This window comes from Embiotoca jacksoni, unplaced genomic scaffold (assembly GCF_022577435.1).
Source record: "Embiotoca jacksoni isolate LCO1_2020_lvr unplaced genomic scaffold, fEmbJac1.0.p SCAF_34, whole genome shotgun sequence".
Taxonomy (NCBI): Eukaryota; Metazoa; Chordata; class Actinopteri; family Embiotocidae; genus Embiotoca; species Embiotoca jacksoni.
The window spans coordinates 133483-156861 of record NW_027185386.1 but is presented as its reverse complement, the minus strand read 5'-3'; the positions used below and the strand labels follow the sequence as shown (position 1 = coordinate 156861).

General features: G+C 42.7%; 1 protein-coding gene across 3 annotated transcripts; it reads right to left on the bottom strand.

The window, feature by feature from the left end:
• Positions 1-11089: 11089 nt before the first annotated feature.
• znf281a (zinc finger protein 281a) lies at positions 11090-22366 on the bottom strand. Of its 3 annotated transcripts, none has more exons than XM_069165372.1 (7): positions 21852-22366; positions 19958-20411; positions 17426-17527; positions 16588-16714; positions 15464-15547; positions 15269-15387; positions 11090-15154 (listed from the first exon to the last, which is right to left on the bottom strand). In XM_069165372.1, the coding sequence occupies exons 2-7, from the start codon at positions 20360-20362 to the stop codon at positions 13496-13498; spliced, it is 2496 nt and encodes an 831-aa protein (XP_069021473.1). In that variant the 5' UTR covers positions 20363-20411; positions 21852-22366; the 3' UTR covers positions 11090-13495. The 3 variants fall into 3 exon arrangements, with proteins under 3 accessions (XP_069021473.1, XP_069021472.1, XP_069021474.1); XM_069165371.1 differs by having other exon boundaries at positions 22251-22366; XM_069165373.1 differs by lacking the exon at positions 21852-22366 and adding an exon at positions 20520-21672.
• Positions 22367-23379: the final 1013 nt, after the last annotated feature.

Here is a 23379-nt window from a genome sequence, read left to right as displayed (position 1 = left end):
CACCTCAAGGCCTTTGTGTTTTTCTTTTACTTTGAAAGAGCTGCTCATCAACCGTCTAGGCCGTGTGTGACTGGGAAGTTCTAAAAAAAAAAACGAGAGACGATGCACATAAGCAGCCAGTTGGTGTAATATTGTGGAGTAATTAAGAGCACACTCTTGTGTTGCACGTCTGACAGAGAGCCTTGTCTGCGAGGATTTAACCTTCAGCCGGATAATCCCCTGCAGACACAAAAGGGATGAGTGGGACAAGCAGGGTGAGAAGTGGGTCGAAGGTCGGCCTGTGAGAACCCGGTCAGGAGGATGTGGATCAGAAGGTCCGGCTCGGCTCCCAACTCCACGACCGATATCTGATAAACTGACTATAAAAGCTGCCCCGCCGTCTTTATCTCTCTCTCTCTTTTCATTTCAGAAATCAAACAAAGTGCAGTGTGGGCGTGTATCTGTTGCCAAGGAGACGGCTGCTTCCAGCTGTCAAAGCTTCGCCTCACTTCAAATCGTTAACAGTAACGCGAGCAGAGAGGCAGAGGCAGACAGAGTTGGCATCGGCGCTCGTGTTTCACCTCCACGCTGCACTTCAAAACTGCCGTCCTGTGAAGTAGCTGCTGAGGAACTCTGTCAGATCCACTTCCCCAAACACACGTCCTCCACTTCCTGTCTGCGCTGCCACTCCCACAGAATAAAGGTTCAGAACCGAGAAGGAACCCTGAACCGTCCAGAGAGCTGCCGAAAAACAAACCTCTTTCTCACGGTCACTGTGAAATATTTCCAGTTTATTGTTGAGGATTAAGGGAGAGTGCGTTCCTGAAATAGTCCCCCATCACACCCAACGGTCAGGAAGAGCCTGAGGATCTCATTAAGGAAGACAGAGGAGTCATGTGGACGTCTGACCTCTCACCTCATGTGTCCTGCTTGTTTCTGAAATCATGACATCTGAAAGCAGCGGATCAAAGACGAGAAGCTGCAGGAACGCCGGACTGCAGCTCGCAGCTTATTACTGCGCACACGTCGGGACACTCTGCCAGAGACTGAGACTGAACGTTTCTTTACGACCTGCTGGCATGTTTTAAGGCCGTCTGTGTTTCAGGCCTCGTGGTAAACCGACGGACGCACACGGTAGGTCGGTTTCCTTCAGTGTCCACCGCTGAGAGAGGAAACCAGGCCGGAGGGACGTCAAAGCAACACAGCTGACACCAGTTCAGCAGGCGTGTCCTCACGGGACATCGTTTTATTCTCATCAACCGACCGTCCGTCATCCAGCTGAGTCTCATGTCAGAGGAAACACACCGCACGTCTCATATGGTGGAAGTCAATATATCAATAGAAGTTTAAATATGGGTATATATTCACTGAGAGCTGAAGAGCTTAGTCAACTAGTAGTGCAATTTTTCAAGCATAAGCAACAAACATTTTGCAGCTTCTAAATTGTTGCTTGCAATCGTTTTTACTGTTTCATTTCATCGAAAACTGAACAAGATTTAGATAAAACCTTGAGCTATAAGCACTGACTGTTGAATAAAAGTGAACGTAGTTTTCGGGTCTGAAAAGTGGCTTTAAGCTGCAATACCAGCGAGTGCCACTAGAGGTCGGCTCCAAAAAGCCTCCAGCTCCATAGACTCCCATTCAACTTCTCTCATGAAGTAGAAAGTCAATACATTTTTTTCCACAAGTCGTTATGGTGTCGTCAGCTAAATTCTCTCCCTCTGATTAATTTCAGACATTATTCTGAAAATAATTCCCTAATTGTTAAGATATGAGGCCTCAAAGAGAGGTATGTTTGGGGCTTGTCTAGTTTGATTGACAGGCCTGGGGTGCAGTCAGGTGGGCGGGGCAACGTGTCCTCAGTACGATTGAGTCAGATCCTTCTCAGCTTAACACGAATGTTTGGACAAAATACCGGAAACAACTATCAGTATATTCGACAACACCACAAACTACAGAAATAAAGTTGAATAAATGCCTCTCTGAAACAACAGCTGAGCATTATAACCTTCATGAAGGTTATAATGAAGGTTTTGAAGGTTTTATCTTGGTGTACCTGACATACTGGAAACAGAGGATGAATGCTGTAGTATCGCAAATGGATGCAAAATATTTCTTGAACTCTATTAGTGCAATGAAAAAAAACGGCGTCCACAAAATAGTCCTGTTCTAACAATCTTTTTTTAATATAATTTGATTGGGATTGAACTAAACAGCTGATTTTTTTCTTGACATTTTTAACTATTAGACAAACAGCTATCTAAAAAGCTCACCTCTGGCTATGGGACATTTGAAGAGAATTTTTTTACTGTATTATTTTAAGTCCTTAATGTGTAAATGAATCATCCCACACAGATTATCCAGCCTATTAAGAGAAGAATAGCGGGTATCATTAACAGGTGAGTAATAAAGCTGACTGAGCAAAATTAAAGCAGCTCTTTGTCCTGCTCATTTCCATCTGGACCGTCATATAAACCTGACTGGCTCGTCCTGCTGCTGACGACTTCATGTCTGGCTGAAACACACATGCAGACCAACACAATCACAGCGAAGAGCAGAAAGGGTTATTTGAAAATTACAATTGCGGAGTAGCAGCAGACAAATGAAGCTGATCTGATATCTAATCTCTGTTTCTATTTATTCCAGGTGAATATGTCATAGTGTGCCTTTCTTTAGTTCCTCGCTCATCAGACGGTCTCCAATCTAAGCAGCATTCGATAAGAGGAGGCCGACTGAAAGGAGTTCTCTGAGCAAACAGAGCTCCTTTACTGTAACTCGGAGGGAACAGATGGCTCCCTGGAGCAGGAGCTCACTTGCGGGACCTGTGCACATATCATATCCAATTAAAGCTCCGCCAGCACATGCTTTCCAATTACAGAGTGAGATTTAGTGGCCTGGAGCAGCTCTAATCCAACCGGATGCAGCAGGGACACGGCGACAGAGAGAGAAGACGAATCAGCGAAAAACAGCAACACGTGTGCATAAGAAGTGGATGTAAAAATCAATACAGGTCAAAAGGGTGAGAGGGAGTGAAATGAGGAAGATGAGCAGATAGAGAGAAGCTTAAAAGGGCAGCAGAACAATCATCACACAGAAACACAAAACAAGACTGAAACCTGAGCTATCAGGGACTTCTGTCAAAGTTAAAAGGACAAGTTGATACTGTAGGAGTGGATGTTGAGAGCTAGTCGTGCAGGAATGTAAATACAAAACCAGCAAACTGACCGTGGCCGAACACTGTATTGCAAATAAACGAGGTAAAAATGGTCTTTTTCTAATTGCTCCACCCGTCCGTGATCTCCTGAGCAGAGAGAGGAGACGCCTATAAGCAGCCCTCCTCCTCTCTGAAATATTTCTTATAGGGGGGCTCAACAAAATGTGGCGCCAGACTCAAGAGGAGGAGGAGGAGGAGGAGGAGGAGGAGGAGGATCATGGCCTTCGGGAGCTCTTTTCATCTGGATTTCTTTACTGCTACTTTAGACACACACCCTCAAAGTGGAGCCTCCATCAACTCCCTGCATCTCCTTATAACTCCGTTTCCATACAAGTGAACACATGACAGGAAGACGCAGCAGCAGCCTGCAGGCCTGCAGCACATGAAACACAGAGATGCTTCAGAGCGGTCCACGCTACTACAAAGAGCGACCAATAGATTGAACTGCCGTTAAGTTTGGTCACAACGTGCACAGTGGAGAGTTCCTTAAAAGTTCCTCCGGAGGCGTCATCACGCCGTCGCGGCTGCACAGTAAACTTTGTGTTGTGGAGGGTGCTGCGCTTCAGGGAGCCGGCTGGCATCCGTCCACCTCCAGAGAGCTTTGAGTCACACTGAAGGAGCAGTGAGTCAGTCCTGACTATTTAGAGAACCCCCCCTCCCCCCTCCATGTATGTGTAGTAAAAAAGTTATTTTTCTTTCAAAAACTTGAATACATGTAATACGCTACCTCCTTTCATGTATGAAGTCCTTTTACATAACATTTATTAGATATTTTTAACTTGTGCTTTCCTAATAAACAGTCATTTGTTCATTTAATAAAATGTTCTAAGTCTTTAATTGCTAATTATGTTAAATGCCAGACTTGATGGGCTTTGTAAACACAAAAATGAGTCCATGACTTTTTTCCTAACAAAGTCTGAAAGGTTACATTTGCAATGTGTTTACTGATAAAGAATATTCCTTCCATATACCACTAATATAACAGACACAGATCATTACAAACAGCAAATGGAGATGTTAGCGCGTTGAGAAAGGTCAAATATTTTAAGAAATGAATTAAAGATATTTTGTAGGTGTATTAGGGTACGAAGAGTGTAAGTGTTCATGTAAATGTGAAATAACATCTCTGACAGATAGAGTAGATGCTGAAATGTGATGTGTTGTTAAAGATACAATTTGTTGTAATTTAACGTTTTGAACTTTTACTATATTAAACATTTTGTAGTCTGATGAGGTCATTTTTTGACTTTGGATAAATGATTTTAGGTATTACATGAGGAGATTTAAACCGAGTTAGATCCAGTTAAACCGGTAAATGTATTTCAAGGGTTCCGTGTTAAACTTCACTCACCTCCGACGACACCGAGCAGAAACACGGCGGGCAGAAAACCGAGCAGCATGTTTCAGGTCTTCGCTGTGAGCTTGTAAAGCTTCTTCTGAGGAGGACCAGCCGGTTCTGAGGAGGACCGGCCGGTTCTGAGGTCCGGTGTCCCGCCGGTGTAACGGGTGAATGTAGCGGTGCAGTGCGGCCGCTGCTGTCTCCTCCGGCTGCTACAGGTGTCTCCGTCTGGGAGCTGCAGCCTCTGACACTATTAAGAGCTTTAGTCCCTCCTCTTGATTGGCCGCCACTCCTGTCACTCATCATTACTGTACCGGAGCTCCTCCCCATGGACCAGGGCTTTGACCACAAACCTGCCATCAGCAGCACAAATAAATACTGTTCAGTAAAAGTCTATTTGTAGCTCAGTGTTTGCATAAATGAGTGTTTGCCTTGCCCAAGGACAAACCACAAACACCACTGATGTAGTTTCATACTTTAATAGTGCTCAGCTCGGCAAGAAAAAGAGAATATTTCCTGCATTACAGCAAAACAAGACCCTTTTAAAATACTTTGAAAAGAGAAAGATGACTATTGTAATAGCCTATAAATAACTGGGGATATTATAAACATGATCGAAGAAGACATAAGCTAATTATTATCCATTATCTACTGTATGTATGTGTGGATCCAAACCAAGCCAGAGTACCACAGGACCAATGGAGGCAACTCATTCACACCTGCAGGCTCCTTTAGACTCACCAATCAATTGAACATGCATGTTTTTGGACTGCAGGCAATCATCACGACTAGTTAGCATGTTAGCGACTCTGGAGGCTGAAGTTTTAGCGGGAAGATGTCTGTCTGAGAAAAGAACAACTGCGTCGATCTGAAACTAGCAGACACTTGGTAAAGCATCATATTAAGACCTTGGTTCATTTTCAGGGTGCTATGCAAAGGTCTATGTGTCACAGCTCTAATAGTCCTCAAAACATTTAAAACTGCAAATATGAACTTCATGGTGGCACGAGAGGAAAGCTCCGGGTTTCAGCCTCCATGGATCACGTTCATCCATCCGGTAGTTATTGAGATATTTCTGGCTGGCTGACAGACCAACATTTCCAAAGAGTCACTGCTGTGGAGGAAACAGCCTCCAATAAAGAATCAGGAATTCATGTAAATTAAAACTCTGAATATTTCTGGGCGAAGCCCCCCATAAAAATTCCACTCATATTTGACCTGACTGCATCATCTGTAAATGAATAGTTTTAATGATGTAATGATTGATAGATTAAAACTATTCATTTACAGATTTCACACTTTGATCCACCCAAACTCCAGATAGCAGCCTGAATGTTTCTGTACAAATATCAATTATTTTTCAAATAAGAACAACTCAACATCTGAAACCTGAGATATATTCACCTGCACTTTATCTCACAATGCAGTTTATGCGGTTAATCTCAATTTCACCCTAAAATTTCACAGACACTGCAGAAAAATACAGTTTTAGAATTTTGTTTTGGATTTGATAGCATTTTCTTTTCATAACACTTAAAACCGTTTTTTTTAAAATGAATGCATGCGATGTGGTTTACAGTAAGTTTGTTTCATATTTACGTTGATCAGCATGTTTTAATGACACTTTAGAAGATGCACAGGTGTATGGTGATTGTGTTTTTATTCTTTGTTTTCTTTTTTTCTTTTATGTGCTGAGAGTTGTTGTTTTTTTAAAGAGCCTCATTGTCCAGAAATGAAAAAAACGAGAGTCCAAACCCATTCAGGATGAAAACATAATAAACTCTCCACAGTATGTGCTCTTTTTTTTCATGTTGTTGTTGTGCACTGCTAAATGGGTTTGACCATTACGGCTAAATTAGTTCTTTCAGAGTATGAAAAAAAACAAAAAAAAACACCCTCATACATCATTCTGTTACATTTTCAGTCGTTATATAACCACTCGTGTGCTAAACAAAGCACGCCGTGGCCGGGCCGTTGCTATTTCTCTTCTTTAAATTAAGGCTTTAAAAGTTTACTTCACCAAATTACAAACTTTTACTCCCACTTAACGTCTGTGGTTTGATGTTTTGGTAGAAGTTTTCAGATCTCTGTTGCCGACTAACCATTTGTGGCAATGAAAGCATTTTAATAAGGAGAGCTCATTTGGAAGTGTACAACAATATTTATTATGAGACAATAAGAAGCATCTTCATAAAGCATCACCTTAATTAAAGGTAGGCCAGAATGTAGATTCATAACTGGTTATTAGATTCAACATATTGTCGGTGGCTTATTTACCCTCCAAAGAAGAAACAGAAGTACCAAAGAATATATATCTCTAATAAAATGTTACTTTACATCGCAGCCGTTTCCAGGAAACCCGTTCAGACGAGCAGATTTACGACTGAAAAAAAGTAAATATGGGTTTCCTCCTCATGAAGCGTGTTTCCAGAACTTTGTCACAAAACTGTGCCAACTTTCAACGTCTACAAATAACTGGTCAAAGATCTTTGTTCAACACCCAAACAAAGACCTGATGTTGGAACTGGGTTCATCATCACTGTTTTATTACATGACCAGTCCAGATATTCTGCTTCTTTAATGAAAGATGACTCTGGATTGTTGAGGAAAAGGAAATTGTTGAGAAAAGTTTGAGACAGACATCTCCTGATGGATTTGTCTTTACGAGGACGGCCTGCTCATCACATCTAATAATCCTGACTGATTAAAACCTTTCCGCTCATTAACAAGGAAGGATTTGAGTTTTTCTTTTCTTCTGTAACTGTGAACTATGAATTATTGATGGTGTCATTATTTCAGTTAGAATGTTTTTGTTTATAATACACCTGAGGCATATTGTACCCAAGATTAAAAAAAAATAACAGTAATATGAGGAAATGTTGAAGATGCTTCATTGAATAACTTCCTTATTAGCACATCAATAAAACCATGCATGTCGTCATTATGACAAATTGTTGAGGATATTCTTGGCTGATTGCTTTACATTTGTATTTGAACCTGGGGGGGAAAAAATCATATTTATATTCTTGGCTTTTCATGCAACAGGTTTTGAAATAAAGTTTGACATACAAACTTCATGTTTTGCAGTGTAAACACATCAAAACACAAAGTGTTTGAAAACTTAATATTACAGTTCTGGAACATTTATTGGTGATTTTTATTGTTCGACCCGGATGTATGAAAGCTTGAGTCATTGTTTAACCGAGGAGCGGACATGATTCATGGTAAATATGATTCATCCTTTATTTCTTATTTTACGGTCGCTCCCCAATCAAAGACATAACAAATATCCAGCAGTGTATTAACAATATGAACACACACACACACACACACACACACACACACACACACACACACACACACACACACACACACACACACACACACACACACACACACACACCTTGCTGACCTCACTCTTATCTCCTGCAAATACTTCAGGACGTTGCCACATTTCTGAACAGCTTGTGTTGGTTTTCAGCCTGACAACCATCAAGATTAAATCACTGTTGACACAAGTGTGTCTTATTTCAGGGAGAAAGTTTGACATTCTTAATTTCGTACAAGGACATTTTCTTTTTTCATATAAACTGTTATTTTCTGCGATGGAGGCTATTCTCAGCCTTTTCTCAAAGTGAAAAAAAAATTGCTTGAAGAGACATTTTTGGACCAAAGAGCATGAAAATCACTGTTAACTGTGTGTCTGCATTAATTATGTTTGATCCTGTTTTATGCCGGATACAGATGAACAACAGAGAGTCCAGCCATGTTAGAAACTCTGAGGCACAGACGAACCCACATCTTACTTAAGTGAAAATAGCAATACATACTGTAGAAATACTGTTACAAGTACAGACAAAAGGATTAGCATCAAAATATATTTGAAAATACTAAAAGTAAAAGTAACTTCTCTTTATGGAAGATGGGAGATCAGATGTTGATTACTGATATGTAAGCATCACTAATGTTGCAGCTGATTTGACTACTTTATACACTGTTAGGTCGTTTGATCTACAGTAATAAACCACTATTTATTCATTCATTATAATAATCCAAATCTGCAGCTTAATGCTTAACATGTTTTCAATAATAGTAATAAATGGTGCATATTTTTCTCTAAAATGTGATGAAATAGACACGTCAGTTGGTTTGAAATGGAAATAACTCCTTAATTTAAGTATGTACCTTAAAATTGTGCTCATGGTACCGTGATTCTTTATGTGTGCTAGCATCAACATGCTAACTGAGGTTTTAATGTTCATCGCTTTAGTTTAGCGTGCTAGAATGTGAACATTCTTCTAACTGGCAATCAACACAGAAGTAAACCTGAGGCTGATGCAACCAAAATACAACCAAAGTACCAAAAGACCAACTTTTGTCTCCGGAGCCATACGGGCCGTTTGACTCTTCCTAAAAGGGAAAAGAGAAAGTTGAGTGTTGGGCGAGATGCTCTTCTCTCTCTCTCCTTCAGAAAGAGCTCTCTGCTAATTCTGCACATCACATCACTTTCTTTGTGCGTCCATCCTCTGGGAACCGTGAATGTACTAAATGCAGTGAATAATAGGAGCAATGGTTGTAGAGATGTGGATCAAAGTGCTGTTGGCCAACAAACAGCATCGCTGCCTCCAGAGAGAAGACAAAAGGAAAACATTTCATTCTGTGTATAATTGATCTGCACTCGTGAATCATGTTACAACATCATTAAAACTTCCCTTCATTGTTGTTCCTCATTCACTATCTCACTGTGTACACAACAGGTCATGTAGTCTGACGATAAGAGCATCGTGTGCACGTCACCGTGCCGACGGCAGGAAGCAGTAAGAGTGAACAAGAGCACAGACGCTGTCTGCATGCCTGGCAGACCTCCCGCAGGGTTTACTGAGCTCCGTGTAACGCAGCTTCAACAGAGGACTGTTTTATCTGAGCAACACAACTCCTAACAAACAGAACCGCATCCCTCCGGTTCACTCTCCAGACTTGTTATGGCCTGATCCTTCATCACTGAGTCAACAATCAGAAAAATCGACTCATGATGTACAGAAAGTTTGGATAAAACCAACAAAGCGAGAACTTTGGTCACGTCGTCATCACGCCATTAAAAAGAACACGCGGTCACCAACAGGACGAAAAGTACAAAAAGATCTACAAATCCATCCGACACTCAGCTCACGGTGTCACGAACACCGTCTGGTTCTGGTTCTGGTTCTGGTTTTAGGAAGCAGGTTAATTCCCCAGAAAAGATGCTGAAAAGGAAACGCCTGCTCATCTACATTACTTTAACACTGGTGCCTCAATGTGCTCTATTTACATCAAATATTTATCTGGAACAGTCTTTTTTTTGTTGATTGTGAGTTTTGCATGTTTGACTTGTTTGCATATTTCATTTTTTAGTGTAAATGCGTTTAATGTTGTGTCTTCTATGTAATGTTAACATATTCCCCAACAGCAACTGAATGACGAAGCAGACTGGAAATCATTTATCATAAGATCTATGAGTTATGTATTTAAACAGGTGTGTTGACTCCACGTGACGTAAGAGGTCAAAAGGCAGTTCGATAGTAATGTGTTGGGCTTTAACTTGTGCCAATGTGATAACTAATATAGGAAAATGTCGAAAAGGACTTTTTTGCCAGGATGAATGTGTAACGGCAGCAGGCGACATGACGGTTAATGTTGAAGAGAAATAATTTGCAATACAAATGAAGTCTTTGCTCTCAGGTCAGCGATGTTCATGAGGTGTGATGTGGTTTTATAAGAGTGACTGTGAAACCATGCAGTTCATTAAAGGCCTCTTTAAAAGAAGAAAGCGTTGCAGCGTTCCTGTTAATCCCTGGACGTGCTGCTGAAGGAACTCCGTAGCTTTCTGTGTGAAGTCCTCATGTACGATACAAATAACACGAGACACGTCTGCTTTACATTCCCCGTCTGTTAAATCCACTCATTTGACTGTGAATCCAACTTTAATCAAAGATTAACCAGCATTTCTTTTCCCCACTGACTTCACAAAAGATGCAGTAATACACAGCGACCGATGATGTGACGAGATTAGATTTGGTCGTTATCGTCATGACAACAATGGCAGCAAACAGCTGCACGCACGCTGGCAAACACGTGCCCTTCAAAGTAAAAGTGCAGCATTAGAAGTTCTGTACACTTCAAAATAAGTTTGACTTTTTTTCTCATGCACACATCCACGAAACATCTGGAATATAACCCGCTAGTTGATAAACACGTATTTATATAATCCTTTTAAATAAACAGAAACCTATCAGTGAAGTGGGCTTCAATAAGAAACTATAAAGTTCAAAGTGAGCTTAAGTTAAAGTCAAAGGTTTCCTACCTCAAACTGCAAACACATGATCCATATGATGTTAGACAACCAAGCAGCTGCTAAAAGGTTCAAGGCATTAAGTGTTGCAAGCTAATGGCCGACAGCAGCAGAGCATCAGCGCCCTCTAGTGGTGGAAATAAAACAGGCTACATTAAGACTCTTGCATGCGACACTAGCAGCAAAGACTCTCCATTAACACCTCTGATAAGAACTCATGGAAGCAAAGACTTTTTCTTGATAACATTTTTTATTGTTTTCTCCCTAATCAATCTTTTTTTTTTTTTTTTTTTTAATTCATTGGACAAGTAGTCTCGTGAAACGCGTCACACGAACCTGAAAGAACATAAAAATGGAAGATATCATTAACTACAAAAAATTTGGTGGTGATTTAAAAAAAAAAAAAAAAGGGGGATAAAATGCAATTTATACAGGGGTCAGAATAAAGTAAGATGTAGTGTTTTGTACATTTTTTTGTAAACAATAAGCGTACTGAAACAATATGGCAAATGAGATGTGGAGAGGTCGAACAGAAGAGACCAAACACTGGTTGGCATGAGACATTTACACAAACCCTGAAGCAGCGGCGGCATATTGGGTCACATAAATGTCACGTACACAAAGGTTTAAAAATAGTCGCACATTTTTACACACAACAGCATTTCTGCTACAAACACAAACCGTCCCTCCGTTTGTCCTGGTTTATTGTGATATGAGGTATATGTGAGGCCGATATTCTTTAACGCCTCAACCGTTCAACATGGCAACGTATCGGCTTTTTCCGATATTACAGCATTGCATTTTACTCTGCCACGTTTAATGATTGTTTAAAACAACAGGCCATCAGGGTTCGTTCAGCAGTGATTTCATTTCCAGCACTCGAGGCCAGTTGTTGCTGTGGAAGACGGCGCAATTATTGTTGTCTTTACAAGGAAAAAAAATTACATAATTTTTTTTTTTTTTTTTTTTTTTTTTACATTTAACATTTACTAGACAATATCTTGCACCTGCACTTCTGAGGAATAGGCACCAAATTTCTAATGGGACAAATATGCTCGCCAAAAGATCTAAATGTATACACATGAGCGGGGCAGCCATCTTTTCTTTGCTCATTTGCATGTGGCTGCCTCAGTAACAGCTGAAGAAATACTTGATCACTAACACATTTTTTTTGTCATCAAAGTCAATAAGAAAGCAAAAGCTGCTAAAGTTGGATAACAAGTCAAACTAAAAACTAGGGGTTTGAATTGCATTTACATTATCCCGATTAAATATGACTGGGTTTTTAAAAAGCCCCGCCCACCCGCGCTAAACCCTCCCTTAAACGTATGAGAAAACGTTCATGAAAAAAAATCCCACGTTTTCCAGATATCCACCCTGCCCTCCCTTCATCTCACAGAAACTATGCTACCCAAACAAAAGGGGGGTACTCCCCATCCCATAATATGTTCCACCCCCAGAAACACCATCTGGATGAAGGCCGGTTCCTTCCTGGTGTTTGAGCTCCCATCGTCCGGCCGGGGGGGAACCTTACTCCACGTACGAAAATGGCTCAAAGTGCTAAAGGGATTCGTTTTAAAGAAATAAGAGGAGGAAGAGGAGCGCGCGGGGCTCTATCACTGTGCAACAGCGCCCTCTATTGGCCAAAGAAAAGCCTGAACATCACTTTTGTTCTCCAAAAATATACCGAGGACAACATGTCGCCCCGAACAGCCCTCGTTCTTCCTCGACTTCAACTGGCAGGCCGATTAAAACTGTTATCTTACATCATATATATTCTTATAAATATATATAAATATATACATATATCTATATATATATAGAGATATATATAGATATATATATATATATATGGCCCTTATCGAAGCAAACATGAGTTTCACATTGACATGAAAGTACCATAATCTCTATATAGCGAAGTAGAAAGTGTTTTCAGTGTTCAAGTGAGCTGGCAGCAGTCTGTTTATGTCATCAATTCTATCTCATTCAACAAGTAATAAAACATAAGAAAAAAATCCGCTTTGAAGTCACAAACTTCCGCAGAGAGCTCGCTGCACCTCGCAAGCTGCTTTTTACACTTTTTCCTGAGTAATACTTTTAACCTTGTAACAGACAAACAGCTTTTTTTCCTTTCTTTTTTTTTTTTTTTTTGCTATTTCATCTCTGGGCTATTCCCTGCCGTTGTGGTTGTTTCTTTTATTATTATTATTATTATTATGTTACGCTTGTAAAGTTGATTGCTCAAACACTTCAGCTCGTTGGAAAAGAAATACGCCCGGCGCTGCGCTTTACTCAAAACTTACTTTCAGTTCGTGCTTAATGACCAGACCTAATGTCACTAACATGACAGGAATAAAACAGTAAAATACATATTTAACTTAAAAACACCAGATACTTCAAAAAAAAAATTAAAAAAAAAATTGCATCTGCAGGAAGCCTCGCAGGCTTATTGCGAAGAGAGGAGGGGCACAAAGACAGAGCATCAGTATAATTCAAATATAGTTGTCACTTAAAAAAATAAAAAAATAATAACAATAATAATAATAATAATAATAATAATAATAATAAAATAGGAGCACTAAAAAAATTAAAATAAGAACAATGTTAACGACAGTGTTCTCTCCCTCTCAGGCTCTCATCTGTAGCTTTGGCTTGTTGGAGTTTTGGAACCTGTACTTACTGGCTCACTGACATCAGATAACAAACTACTAAACCCTGAGAATTCAGACACGGGCGTCCGTATCCTGTGATCCACCTGTATCCTGTGATCCATCTGTATCCTGTGATCCATCTGTATCCTGTGATCCATCTGTATCCTGTGATCCATCTGTATCCTGTGATCCATCTGTATCCTGTGATCCACCTCCCCGCTGGAGTCGGTGCCGTAAGACAAGCCGCGGCCGTCCACCTTGAACTGGGCGCCGAAGGCCTGAGCAAAGTTTTCTATCTGGTAGGAGGTCTTGGAGGAGTCCAGGTCCTGCGAGGAGGCCAGAGGGTAGACCGCCGCGCCGTTCTTCACCCGCGGCTGGTTCTTGTGGCCGCTCAGGTCAGACGGGCTGATCTGGTAGGATGACGGGGGGGTGGAGGAGTGCTGCTTCTCCATCTGCTCGGTGAGCTCCTGAGACGGGGTGAGCTGCTGGTGGGGGGGGGCCTCCAGGCTGCTCAGATGGAAGCCGTGCTGCGGCGAGGAGCCCGTCAGCATCGCGAAGTGAGACTTTGGCACAGAGGAGGGCAGCGAAGGCGACGCCACCGACTGGCTGAACACGCACTCCAGCGGAGACGTGGTGTAGATGTTCTTGTCGGCGTAGAGCGGGTTTCCTGGGTGGGAACTGGGGAAGGGTCCCGAGGCGGGAAGGCCGGGCCCCAGGGGGAAGCTGGCACTGTGGCTGGTGCGCTCCAAGGCCTGCAGCAGGAAGCGGGAGTACTCGTGCATCACGACGGTCTTGTCTCCCGACAGGATGTCGGCCGAGTTCAGCTCCACGTGCTGGTCGCCGATGTCGAAGTGGACGTCGTGCTGCGAGCCGTCGGGTTTCTGCGTGTACTGGTCCAGGATGCTCTGCAGCACCTCGTCGGGGATCCCTGACTTGTCGAGACTCAGCGGAGCGTCGCTGTCCATCAGGCTGGAAACCGCGCCCTGGATGACGGACGGCTGGGAGGACAGGTGAACGCTGACGTCGTACTCGCTGCCGGCTCCTCCCCCCGCCGCCGGTCCTGAGGTGTTGGCGTTGTTGGCCGCGTGAAGGTAACGTCTCTTCTTCAGAAACTGCATGGCGTCGTCGTAGTTGCTGCTGGGGGGCCCGACTTTGGGCCCGTTACCCTGCATGAGGCCGTCCATGGCCCCGCCCCGCTCCAACGGGCCCACTTTGGCCTGCTCCAGACCCGCTTTATCCAGGCCCTTACGGTTGGCCTTCTTGAACGCCATCTTTGGAGCTCGGCCGTGGTGACCCTGCTGCATGCTGGGTCCCGGCTCGGTCGAGGATGACACCGTTTGATTCTCCACAGAGTAATCGTGGATGCTGTAGGACGCGGCGCCGTGAATGTGCGGTACCCTCACCCCTGCTCCTCCTCCTCCTCCTCCATCTCCCTTCTTCTTCCTGCGCTCTCCTCCCTCACCACAATTTTTGGACTTCCCCCTCTTCCTACCAGAACTCCCGGCGTTTCCCTGAGTGATTCCATAGCTGCCGTGTCCCATGTCGACACAACCCAGGTCCATCATCCCGGGATCCAGCCCCTTCTTTATGGCTTCTCCACAGGTTCGCTTGTGCTTCAGCAGTCTGTCTGTCCTAGAAAAATACTGATGGACACAAACACCACAATGTTTTCTTTAAAATAACTGCAAAAAAAGTAATGAGCATACAGAACAAAGAATGTGGTTGAGACCCAGCAGAGATGAAGATGGAGGTTTAACCTGCTGGCAGGTCTCACAGCGGTACGGCTTCTCGCCGCTGTGCGTCCTCTTGTGTCGCTCCATGTGGTACTTCTGAATGAACCGCATGTTACACTGGTCACAGCTGAACGGCTTCTCTCCTGCCACACAAACAGAGGTTGGTTATCCTCCATTACATCACCCCCACCCCCCACCTCCGCTCCCCACATCACTCACCACTGTGGATTTTCTCGTGTCGCTGGAGAAGGTACTTCTGAATGAAGCTCATGTTGCACTGACTGCATCTGAAGGGTCTTTCACCTGAAATAAAAAGCACGAGATGTCTACAGTTGAAATGTGGATTCCACCAGATGTTCGTTACACATCTGTGACATGATTCATGAACACAGGATTAGTAGAAAGACAAAAGCATGTGTACAACAACGTGTAACTCAATGCAATAGTTACTAGCGTTTCTCAAAGATGTTGATTCAACTCTTTGGCATTTCTGGTGGTAAAATAGAAACTCCCCAACAGAATAAGAGTTGTATGGTTATTCAAACGTGCTCTTGGTGAAATATAAACTTTTATCCTTTGTGAATTTGTGTTTTTAGAGTGGTGAATGAAAAACTTCCAAATCAAACTCCAAAGTAAATTTTTCTCCATTTTTTTCAAAACAAGTTTTTAATGGCTATTAAATTATTGTTAAAACAAACAAAATGGTATTTCTTAAGCTAGACATTTTCAAGGGAACAATCCCCCCCCCCAAAAAAAAAAAAAAAAAAAATCAAACTGTTTTATTCGTGCCTCATGTGATCAATAGTTCACGACCCCCAGCAGATATTCCACTCTTAAAATCAATTTTCTAGATCACTGACCTGGCAGGTTTGTGGACGGCACAATTATCACGTAACAGCTAATGAGTCTGACGGAGATATGAAACTAGGAAAATAAAAGTAATTCTTAAAAGAAAGGAGGAAGCAGTCGGACAGCAGGAGACACCGTTAGTGTTTTAAACCGCCGTATTATTTAATGACCAACAACCGGCCTCCCATACACACTTCATCTTTTAAATGGCTTTCAAAATACAACAAGCCTCAATGACCACAACTGAAGATGTTTTCATGGACAGATCGATGTGCGATTTCTCCTTTAATGGTGGTCTCCCTGTTTCTCCAACAGGGAGAGCATCACTGAAATTGACCAAACACGCAGTTATTCCAAAGTACTGCACAGAGAAGCGTGACGTTCACACTTTATTTTCAGTATCTGCCGCCTGGCATCAACACTTTCCTTCTTGTGATAATCAGACAAACACACACAGGTGAACAGGTGAGCACTGAGGAGGAAGTCTGCAGCACCTGTGTGAATGAGGACGTGTCTGCGTAGGTGATAGGAGCTCCTGAAGGATGCAGCGCAGTGTTCACAGATGTGAGGCTTGTTTCCTGGAGACAAGCCGCATCCATCTGCATCCAGCATCATTGATTGCTGCGCAACAACACAGGAGAGAGATTCAGTCAGATTCAGTCGTCTAACGAACGGATTTAAAATCTTCCGTCGGCCACGTTCACTTCTTCAAACTTGGTATGAGATGCACAATATACTTTTTCTGGAGCACAAACACAAAGTCTGACTAATAATTTAGGATATTTAATATTTAGGATATAAACAAAGGATATCGTTTCCAGTTAGCCAACATACAAGAATAATAAAACAGGCACCAATAATTATGTACAAATCTTTGGTTATAATCACTTCAAATATCAACATAGAAAAGCTGAAAGTTGTAAACTATTTTTCACTGTTTATACACAAAGACAAAGAAAAATACAATATGCAGCCAAATGAGATACGGCGTGAAATCGCAGCATCAACACTTTTTCCTCAGCTCATCTCTACATGAATAAGGTTGTTTTCCTTCAAATTAAACATGAACAGACAATTTATCATACATCAGATTTGTGCTATTCATGTTTAACTATAAAATGAAAATACACATTTACCAGTATAGAAATTATTTTAAAGCAATCATTACTTTTATTTCTTATTTGACAAAAACTAGACTGGATTGCAGCTTACTCTAAATATATAAATATAAAACCTCTTTTCTGTTTGATAATATTTAACCGTCGATGTACATAAGTGTGTCGAGGACTAAATAAAATACGACATTCACGAATACATAAATCCAAGACAAACCTTTGCTTCGCTTCTCTTCCTCCTCGATTTACCCTCCTGTCCATCACCATTTGACCTCCGACCTTTTCTCCCAGTGGGCTCCTTTCCTAACTGACTCTGCAGCTGTGAGGATGACAAAGGGGAGAGGGAGCGGGCCGTGAGAGCCGGCCATGACAAGGAAATCACTCGATCGAAGGTTAAGCGCCGTTAGTCTCCAAACTATCGTGCAAACAAGTTTGTTACTCACAAACAAACCAAACACTTGGACCATGTCGAGTGATTGTCAGCTGGAAACTCGTTGTGCAAGATGTGGTTCTAGTGGGCGGGATTAACAAAGCACTAAATTTATGGCTCTTTTACGGATATGCAGCCTGTAATTCATTGTGAGAGCTTTAAATCTTCTATTCGAGCTGAATGAAATGCACAAACTGCACACACCAAACATTCAGAAGGATTTCTCCTCCGTAAGCTTCAGCACAAACAATTCAGAAAGGAGGAAAATGAGGCTCCCGATTCCTCCTTTTCTTCTTTCTGTTTACCATCCGGCCGGCCGTTTTTCTCTCCGTGAGCCCACTGCTCCTCGCTGCCATATGGAGATATATGGAGATAATGTGGGCGCGCCTGCTGTTCACAAAATCAGAACAATCTTTAGGGGACAAACACGGTGAAGTCGAGCCAAAAGAAAAATGGGTCCGATACATCTCGAGCATTTTTGGCCTGGTGGGTAAAGAACTGCTGCACAAACAAAAAGTGACATCAGTGTGAGAAGTGCAGCGACTCATCAACATACCGAAATAATACAGACTGTATTTCATCATTGAACTTTAGCTCCTCAGCACATCTGCAGCAGGTCAGGTGGCAGAAAATAAATCTGCAACTCTTTTGACAACTGATTAATTATTTGAATTATATTCTGAAGCAAAAATGTTAAACATTTCCTGGTTCCACTTGCACATGTGACGATTTGCAGCTTTTCTCTTTTATAAAATTGAAAAGTGAGAGAATCTTTGAGATTTGCACATCTGGATTGACAAAACATTTCTCACCGTTTTCCAGTATTTCACAGACCAAACTATTAATCGATTTCAGAAATAACCTTCAGTGCAATGAATGATATGAAACACTACGGTTGCAGCTCTACTTCTGAGAGTAAAAGCTTGACAAATGTCAATCCGTGATTTATAAAGGCTCCTTCTGTTAAAATAAACATGTTAAACAAGAAATTGTCCTTGAACAGACAATTTAAAAAAAAATGTGTCCCAGTGAAGACAACAATTGATTCCTGTTTCCGACGTGCAGCCCCGATGACCCCCGATGACTTGCTATTGTTAGCGGAGTGTGGATGTGTATATTTCTATTTGAATGAGTACAAAAGGCGTCCGAAATGAAGTGCGAGCTCAAACAAGACAGCCGTGTCCTCGCCGAGACGTTCTCATTCACACCGAGGCCGGATGACATCACCCTTCTACCCAGAGAGAGAAACTACTTTCCATCTCAAGCCATCAGTAGATTTATGTCTCCGTAAGTACTTTTCACACGAGCGCCTCCACCTTCTTTAAAATATGAGCTGCTTGACAAAACAGCAGATCTTGGAAATCATTCCAAATGAAATGCTTTTTAAGACTTATCTGGGTTTATATTGCTGATATTTGATCCCACGCTGGTCACAACCATATAAAAACCGACCCAATAACACAACAACGCACCAGAGGACAAGACGAGGAGCTCAGAAAGAGTCTGAAAAGTGCAAACTGTCAGAAAAAACATACTTCTGACTGCACCAAGAGCCGGTCGACTGTAAAACCGTGACAAGCTTCACAAATGTGGGTTTTATGGATGAACATATTTCAGGTTTCACTTGGATGAGAGAAAAGGCTTCAATGATGAGGACTCTTGTCTCCTTGGATTAACGGTGTCTCAGGGAAACTTTCCCCAAAGGAGAAGAGTGAAAGTGTTTCCCATCCTCTGAAGTCTTTTTCTCAAGAAAAGACATTGGAAAAGTCTTGAATTCAGGCGATATAGTTGTAAAAAAATGCTCATCCTTGTTTCCAGAGTGAAAGGTGGTTTCTTTAAATAAGAGCAGAAGCAATTAGCTGATTAATGAAGCCGCTGATCTCCTGAAAATTGATGGGAAATATGTTAATAACCAATTAATCTTTTAGCAATATTTTTGGCTCTGTTTCTTTGTCTTATGTGACAACAGTTGATTATCTTTGTGTCTGGGACTGCTGGTCAGACAAAACAAGGATGTGCAGATGTCACCTTGAGCTTTAGGAGATTACGATTGGCATTTTGCACCCATGATCTGATGTTGATTAGCCGGTTAATGATCGGAGACAACAATTCACAAAACAGTTCAAATGTCTTGTTATTTCTGACCAAAACCCCCAAATTTTCCATAAAGAGAGCGTTTTCACTTTTGAGATTTTCTTTCCATTTTAACTGATTAACAAATCACTTAATTACTTTTCTTTCGATCAACTATTGTAATATTCAAATTGTTTTGCTCTATATTGACCCCTCCCACTCTGATGTCCCACCAGTGGTACTTACGTTGGCCATGTTGAGGTCATGCACCAGCAGGTTCTGGTTGTTGCTGACGGTCACCTCCAGCAGCTCCGTGCTCTTCCCCAGACCTCCCGGGTAGAGCGGCAAGCGATAATCGTGCTCCGACAGCTTCTCCTGCTTGATCCCCATAGCGTGAACATAGTCTCCCGCCCCCGCGCATCCCAGGCTGCCACCCTGGGTGCCCATGCCGCAGTCAGGAGAGTCGCGCTCCTTCTTCAGGATCATTTCTTGCGGTGGAAGATCCTGCATGATGGAGTGGGAGGCCAGCCGGGTGAAGCTGGTCACCGGGGGGAGGTGGCTGAACATAATCATGCCCGCTCCGAAGTTGGAGTCCATGTTCCCGTTGGAGCGCAGGAATTCATTCCCGAGTTTGTCTTGAATGATGCTCATGGTGAAGGCTGGCGGGCTGGAAAACTATGGGGTGGAAATCAGTGTCATCCTGTGAGGAGAATGAATGGCAGCAGTTGATGTTAAAAACCATAATAACAGAGTGACAACACGTTTTTTAATAAGCACGATCTATCAATTAGTCTGCCGGGATACACACAAGTGATATTCAACATGAAAACGGAGATGGAGCCCGTTAAGCTTCAGGAATCGGTGTCACGGCCTCTGATCTCACGACGAGGCGCTTAGTCGGATTAAACGGACTATTTGTGGGTCAACAAAGGGTTTCGGTCTGAAACAATGAGACGTGGAAACGAGCCGCCGACAGCGTTCAAACTCTGTCCGCTCGATCACAGCGTGTTCGGCTGCAGCTCCAGACAACACGAGAACAGGAGACGGGATGGAAGCGGTGCGTTAATCTGTTTGATGGGCCGTCTGACCCAGTCATCCTATTTGATGAGCTTATCTGCCAATGAGAGGACACAGAGAACGCATTAGAAAGACGGTTGGCTGTAATTATGCGGCTGCAGGACAAACAAATCAAGCGCGTGTCCTGTAACGGCTCCGAATGAGTTACGTCCACGTTCGTATTTCAGGTTGAGGTTTTGCTCCAGTTTAGATTATATCAACACAGAACGTGACAAATCCGGTTATTTACTTCTAACTCGATGACTCGGACCATATCAGAGCCGGACGATATTGACAAAATCAAGTGGGACAATATTTTCTACCAGGTTCGTCGATATATTGGTGCTTTAACATATATTAACATAATGAGATTTTTAAATCAATAATCATCAGTAATGTCAATGTAATGACTAAGTGGGTAAAAGCAAATAATAAAACAGCTAGAACAGCGCGGTCATTTGAAAAACATGACATCACTACTACAGCTTTAAAACCAAAACAAGTATTCACATCCAACATCATGATGTTCCTAATCTACGGTGATAACTGGTCTCAGGTAGGACAGGTGTCTCAGGTAGGACAGGTAAACTCGTGATCTACAACCTCTCGCTGCTGTTTATTACCAGGAACGAATATTCAGAATCAGCAGTTTTCTTTATCAATTCAAATCATAATAAAAACCAGGATGAGCTGTTACAACCAGTGGACCTAAATAAAGTGACCTAAACTCAGTAACTCCAGCAGGATGCGGCGGTCTCTCTTGCCAAACTACATTTCAGCATTTTCCCATGAAGGTTTTATTATAACTGCTGATGTGTTTGAGAACATCTTCCAGCTCTGCGGCCGCAAAACTGAACTTCAGTCACTTCAGTGGGATTAGCCGCCGAGCTAACCGCCTGCTAACCGCCTGCTAACCCGCCTGCGGGCCCTCCTCCTCCTCCTCCACCTCCTCCTCCTCCACCTCCTCCTCCACCTCCTCCTTCTCCTTTGTGATGCAGAATCAGAAACAACCGCAGCGGATCTGATCGGATCAAAACACAAAATCGCGCAAATATGAGCGCGAAAAACCAGCGAAAACAAAAACCTTGTAAAAGTGTGTTTGAGGCAGAAACGTAGTTTTGTTGTTTCGTGGATTTAAAGGAACCTCGTGATGAGACGAAGAGAACCTGGAAGAACAGCTGGAACCGGAGGAGAACCTCCACGTCGTCCTTACGGCTTCTTTACCGAGTTCTCTGAGTTGTTGGCTTTGTTCCCGAACAGTTAAACCGACCCAGTGATGGAGGAGAACCCGGGAAGGAGCTCCGACACTCGGCCCGTCCAACTCCGTGAACAATGATGCTCATCCGACTAGCGGCTAACTTAGCAGCTAACTAGCGCTAACAGCGTTGCAGCGCTTTGTTGTCGGTCTCGTGCGAAGACTTCAACTCCCGCCGACTCTTCTTCACACAAAACGTGGATTTCTTGTTTTAGGAACTTCTCTTACCGGTGCAGGACCATGACCCGCTGCTTTGGCTCGCGTGGTTCACCCTCAGCAGTCCGGTTTAATGTCTAGAGCCAAAACATTGTTCTCCCGCAGCTGCTGGGTTCTTCCATCTTGCCTCGGCGCGGAGCATTCTGGGTGATCGGGTCCTGAGGAGGACACGAGCACCTCCTCTTTGTCGGAGCACCTCCTCTTTGTCGGAGCCGACATTCAAATCATCACTTTAACTGCATTTTCTTTGTCATTTTGGTGCATGTATGGAGAAAAAAGGCTTCCGTCTCAATTAAAAAAATGTGCAAAGATACTTTAAATACTTCTTTAAAAGTAAAAGTCATGATTTCAGACTTTGTGTTCATGTAGACTGACCCATCATGTAGACTAACCCATCATGTAGACTAACCCATCATGCAGACTGACCCATCATGTAGACTAACCCATCATGTAGACTGACCCATCATGTAGACTAACCCATCATGTAGACTGACCCATCATGCAGACTAACCCATTATGTAGACAAACCCATCATGTAGACTGACCCATCATGTAGACTAACCCATCATGTAGACTAACCCATCATGCAGACTGACCCATCATGTAGACTAACCCATCATGTAGACTAACCCATCATGTAGACTAACCCATCATGCAGACTGACCCATCATGTAGACTGACCCATCATGTAGACTAACCCATCATGTAGACTGACCCATCATGCAGACTAACCCATTATGTAGACTGACCCATCATGTAGACTGACCCATCATGTAGACTAACCCATCATGTAGACTAACCCATCATGCAGACTGACCCATCTGTAGACTAACCCATCATGCAGACTAACCCATCATGTAGACTGACCCATCATGTAGACTAACCCATTATGTAGACTAACCCATCATGTAGACTAACCCATCATGCAGACTGACCCATCATGCAGACTGACCCATCATGTAGACTGACCCATCATGCAGACTGACCCATCATGTAGACTGACCCATCATGTAGACTGACCCATCATGTAGACTGACCCATCATGCAGACTGACCCATCATGTAGACTGACCCATCATGCAGACTAACCCATCATGTAGACTGACCCATCATGCAGACTAACCCATCATGTAGACTAACCC

Bases quoted from the DNA above. Each gene is read 5' to 3' on its own strand.
- znf281a (XM_069165372.1), bottom strand. From the start codon at position 20,362: ATGAGCATCATTCAAGACAAACTCGGGAATGAATTCCTGCGCTCCAAC. The intron at 16,715-17,425 runs GTTTGTCTTGGA...GTTGTTGCGCAG, and splicing joins GGAAGAGAAGCGAAGCAAAG to CAATCAATGATGCTGGATGC. The intron at 15,388-15,463 runs GTGAGTGATGTG...TTTGTGTGGCAG, and splicing joins ACACGAGAAAATCCACAGTG to GAGAGAAGCCGTTCAGCTGT.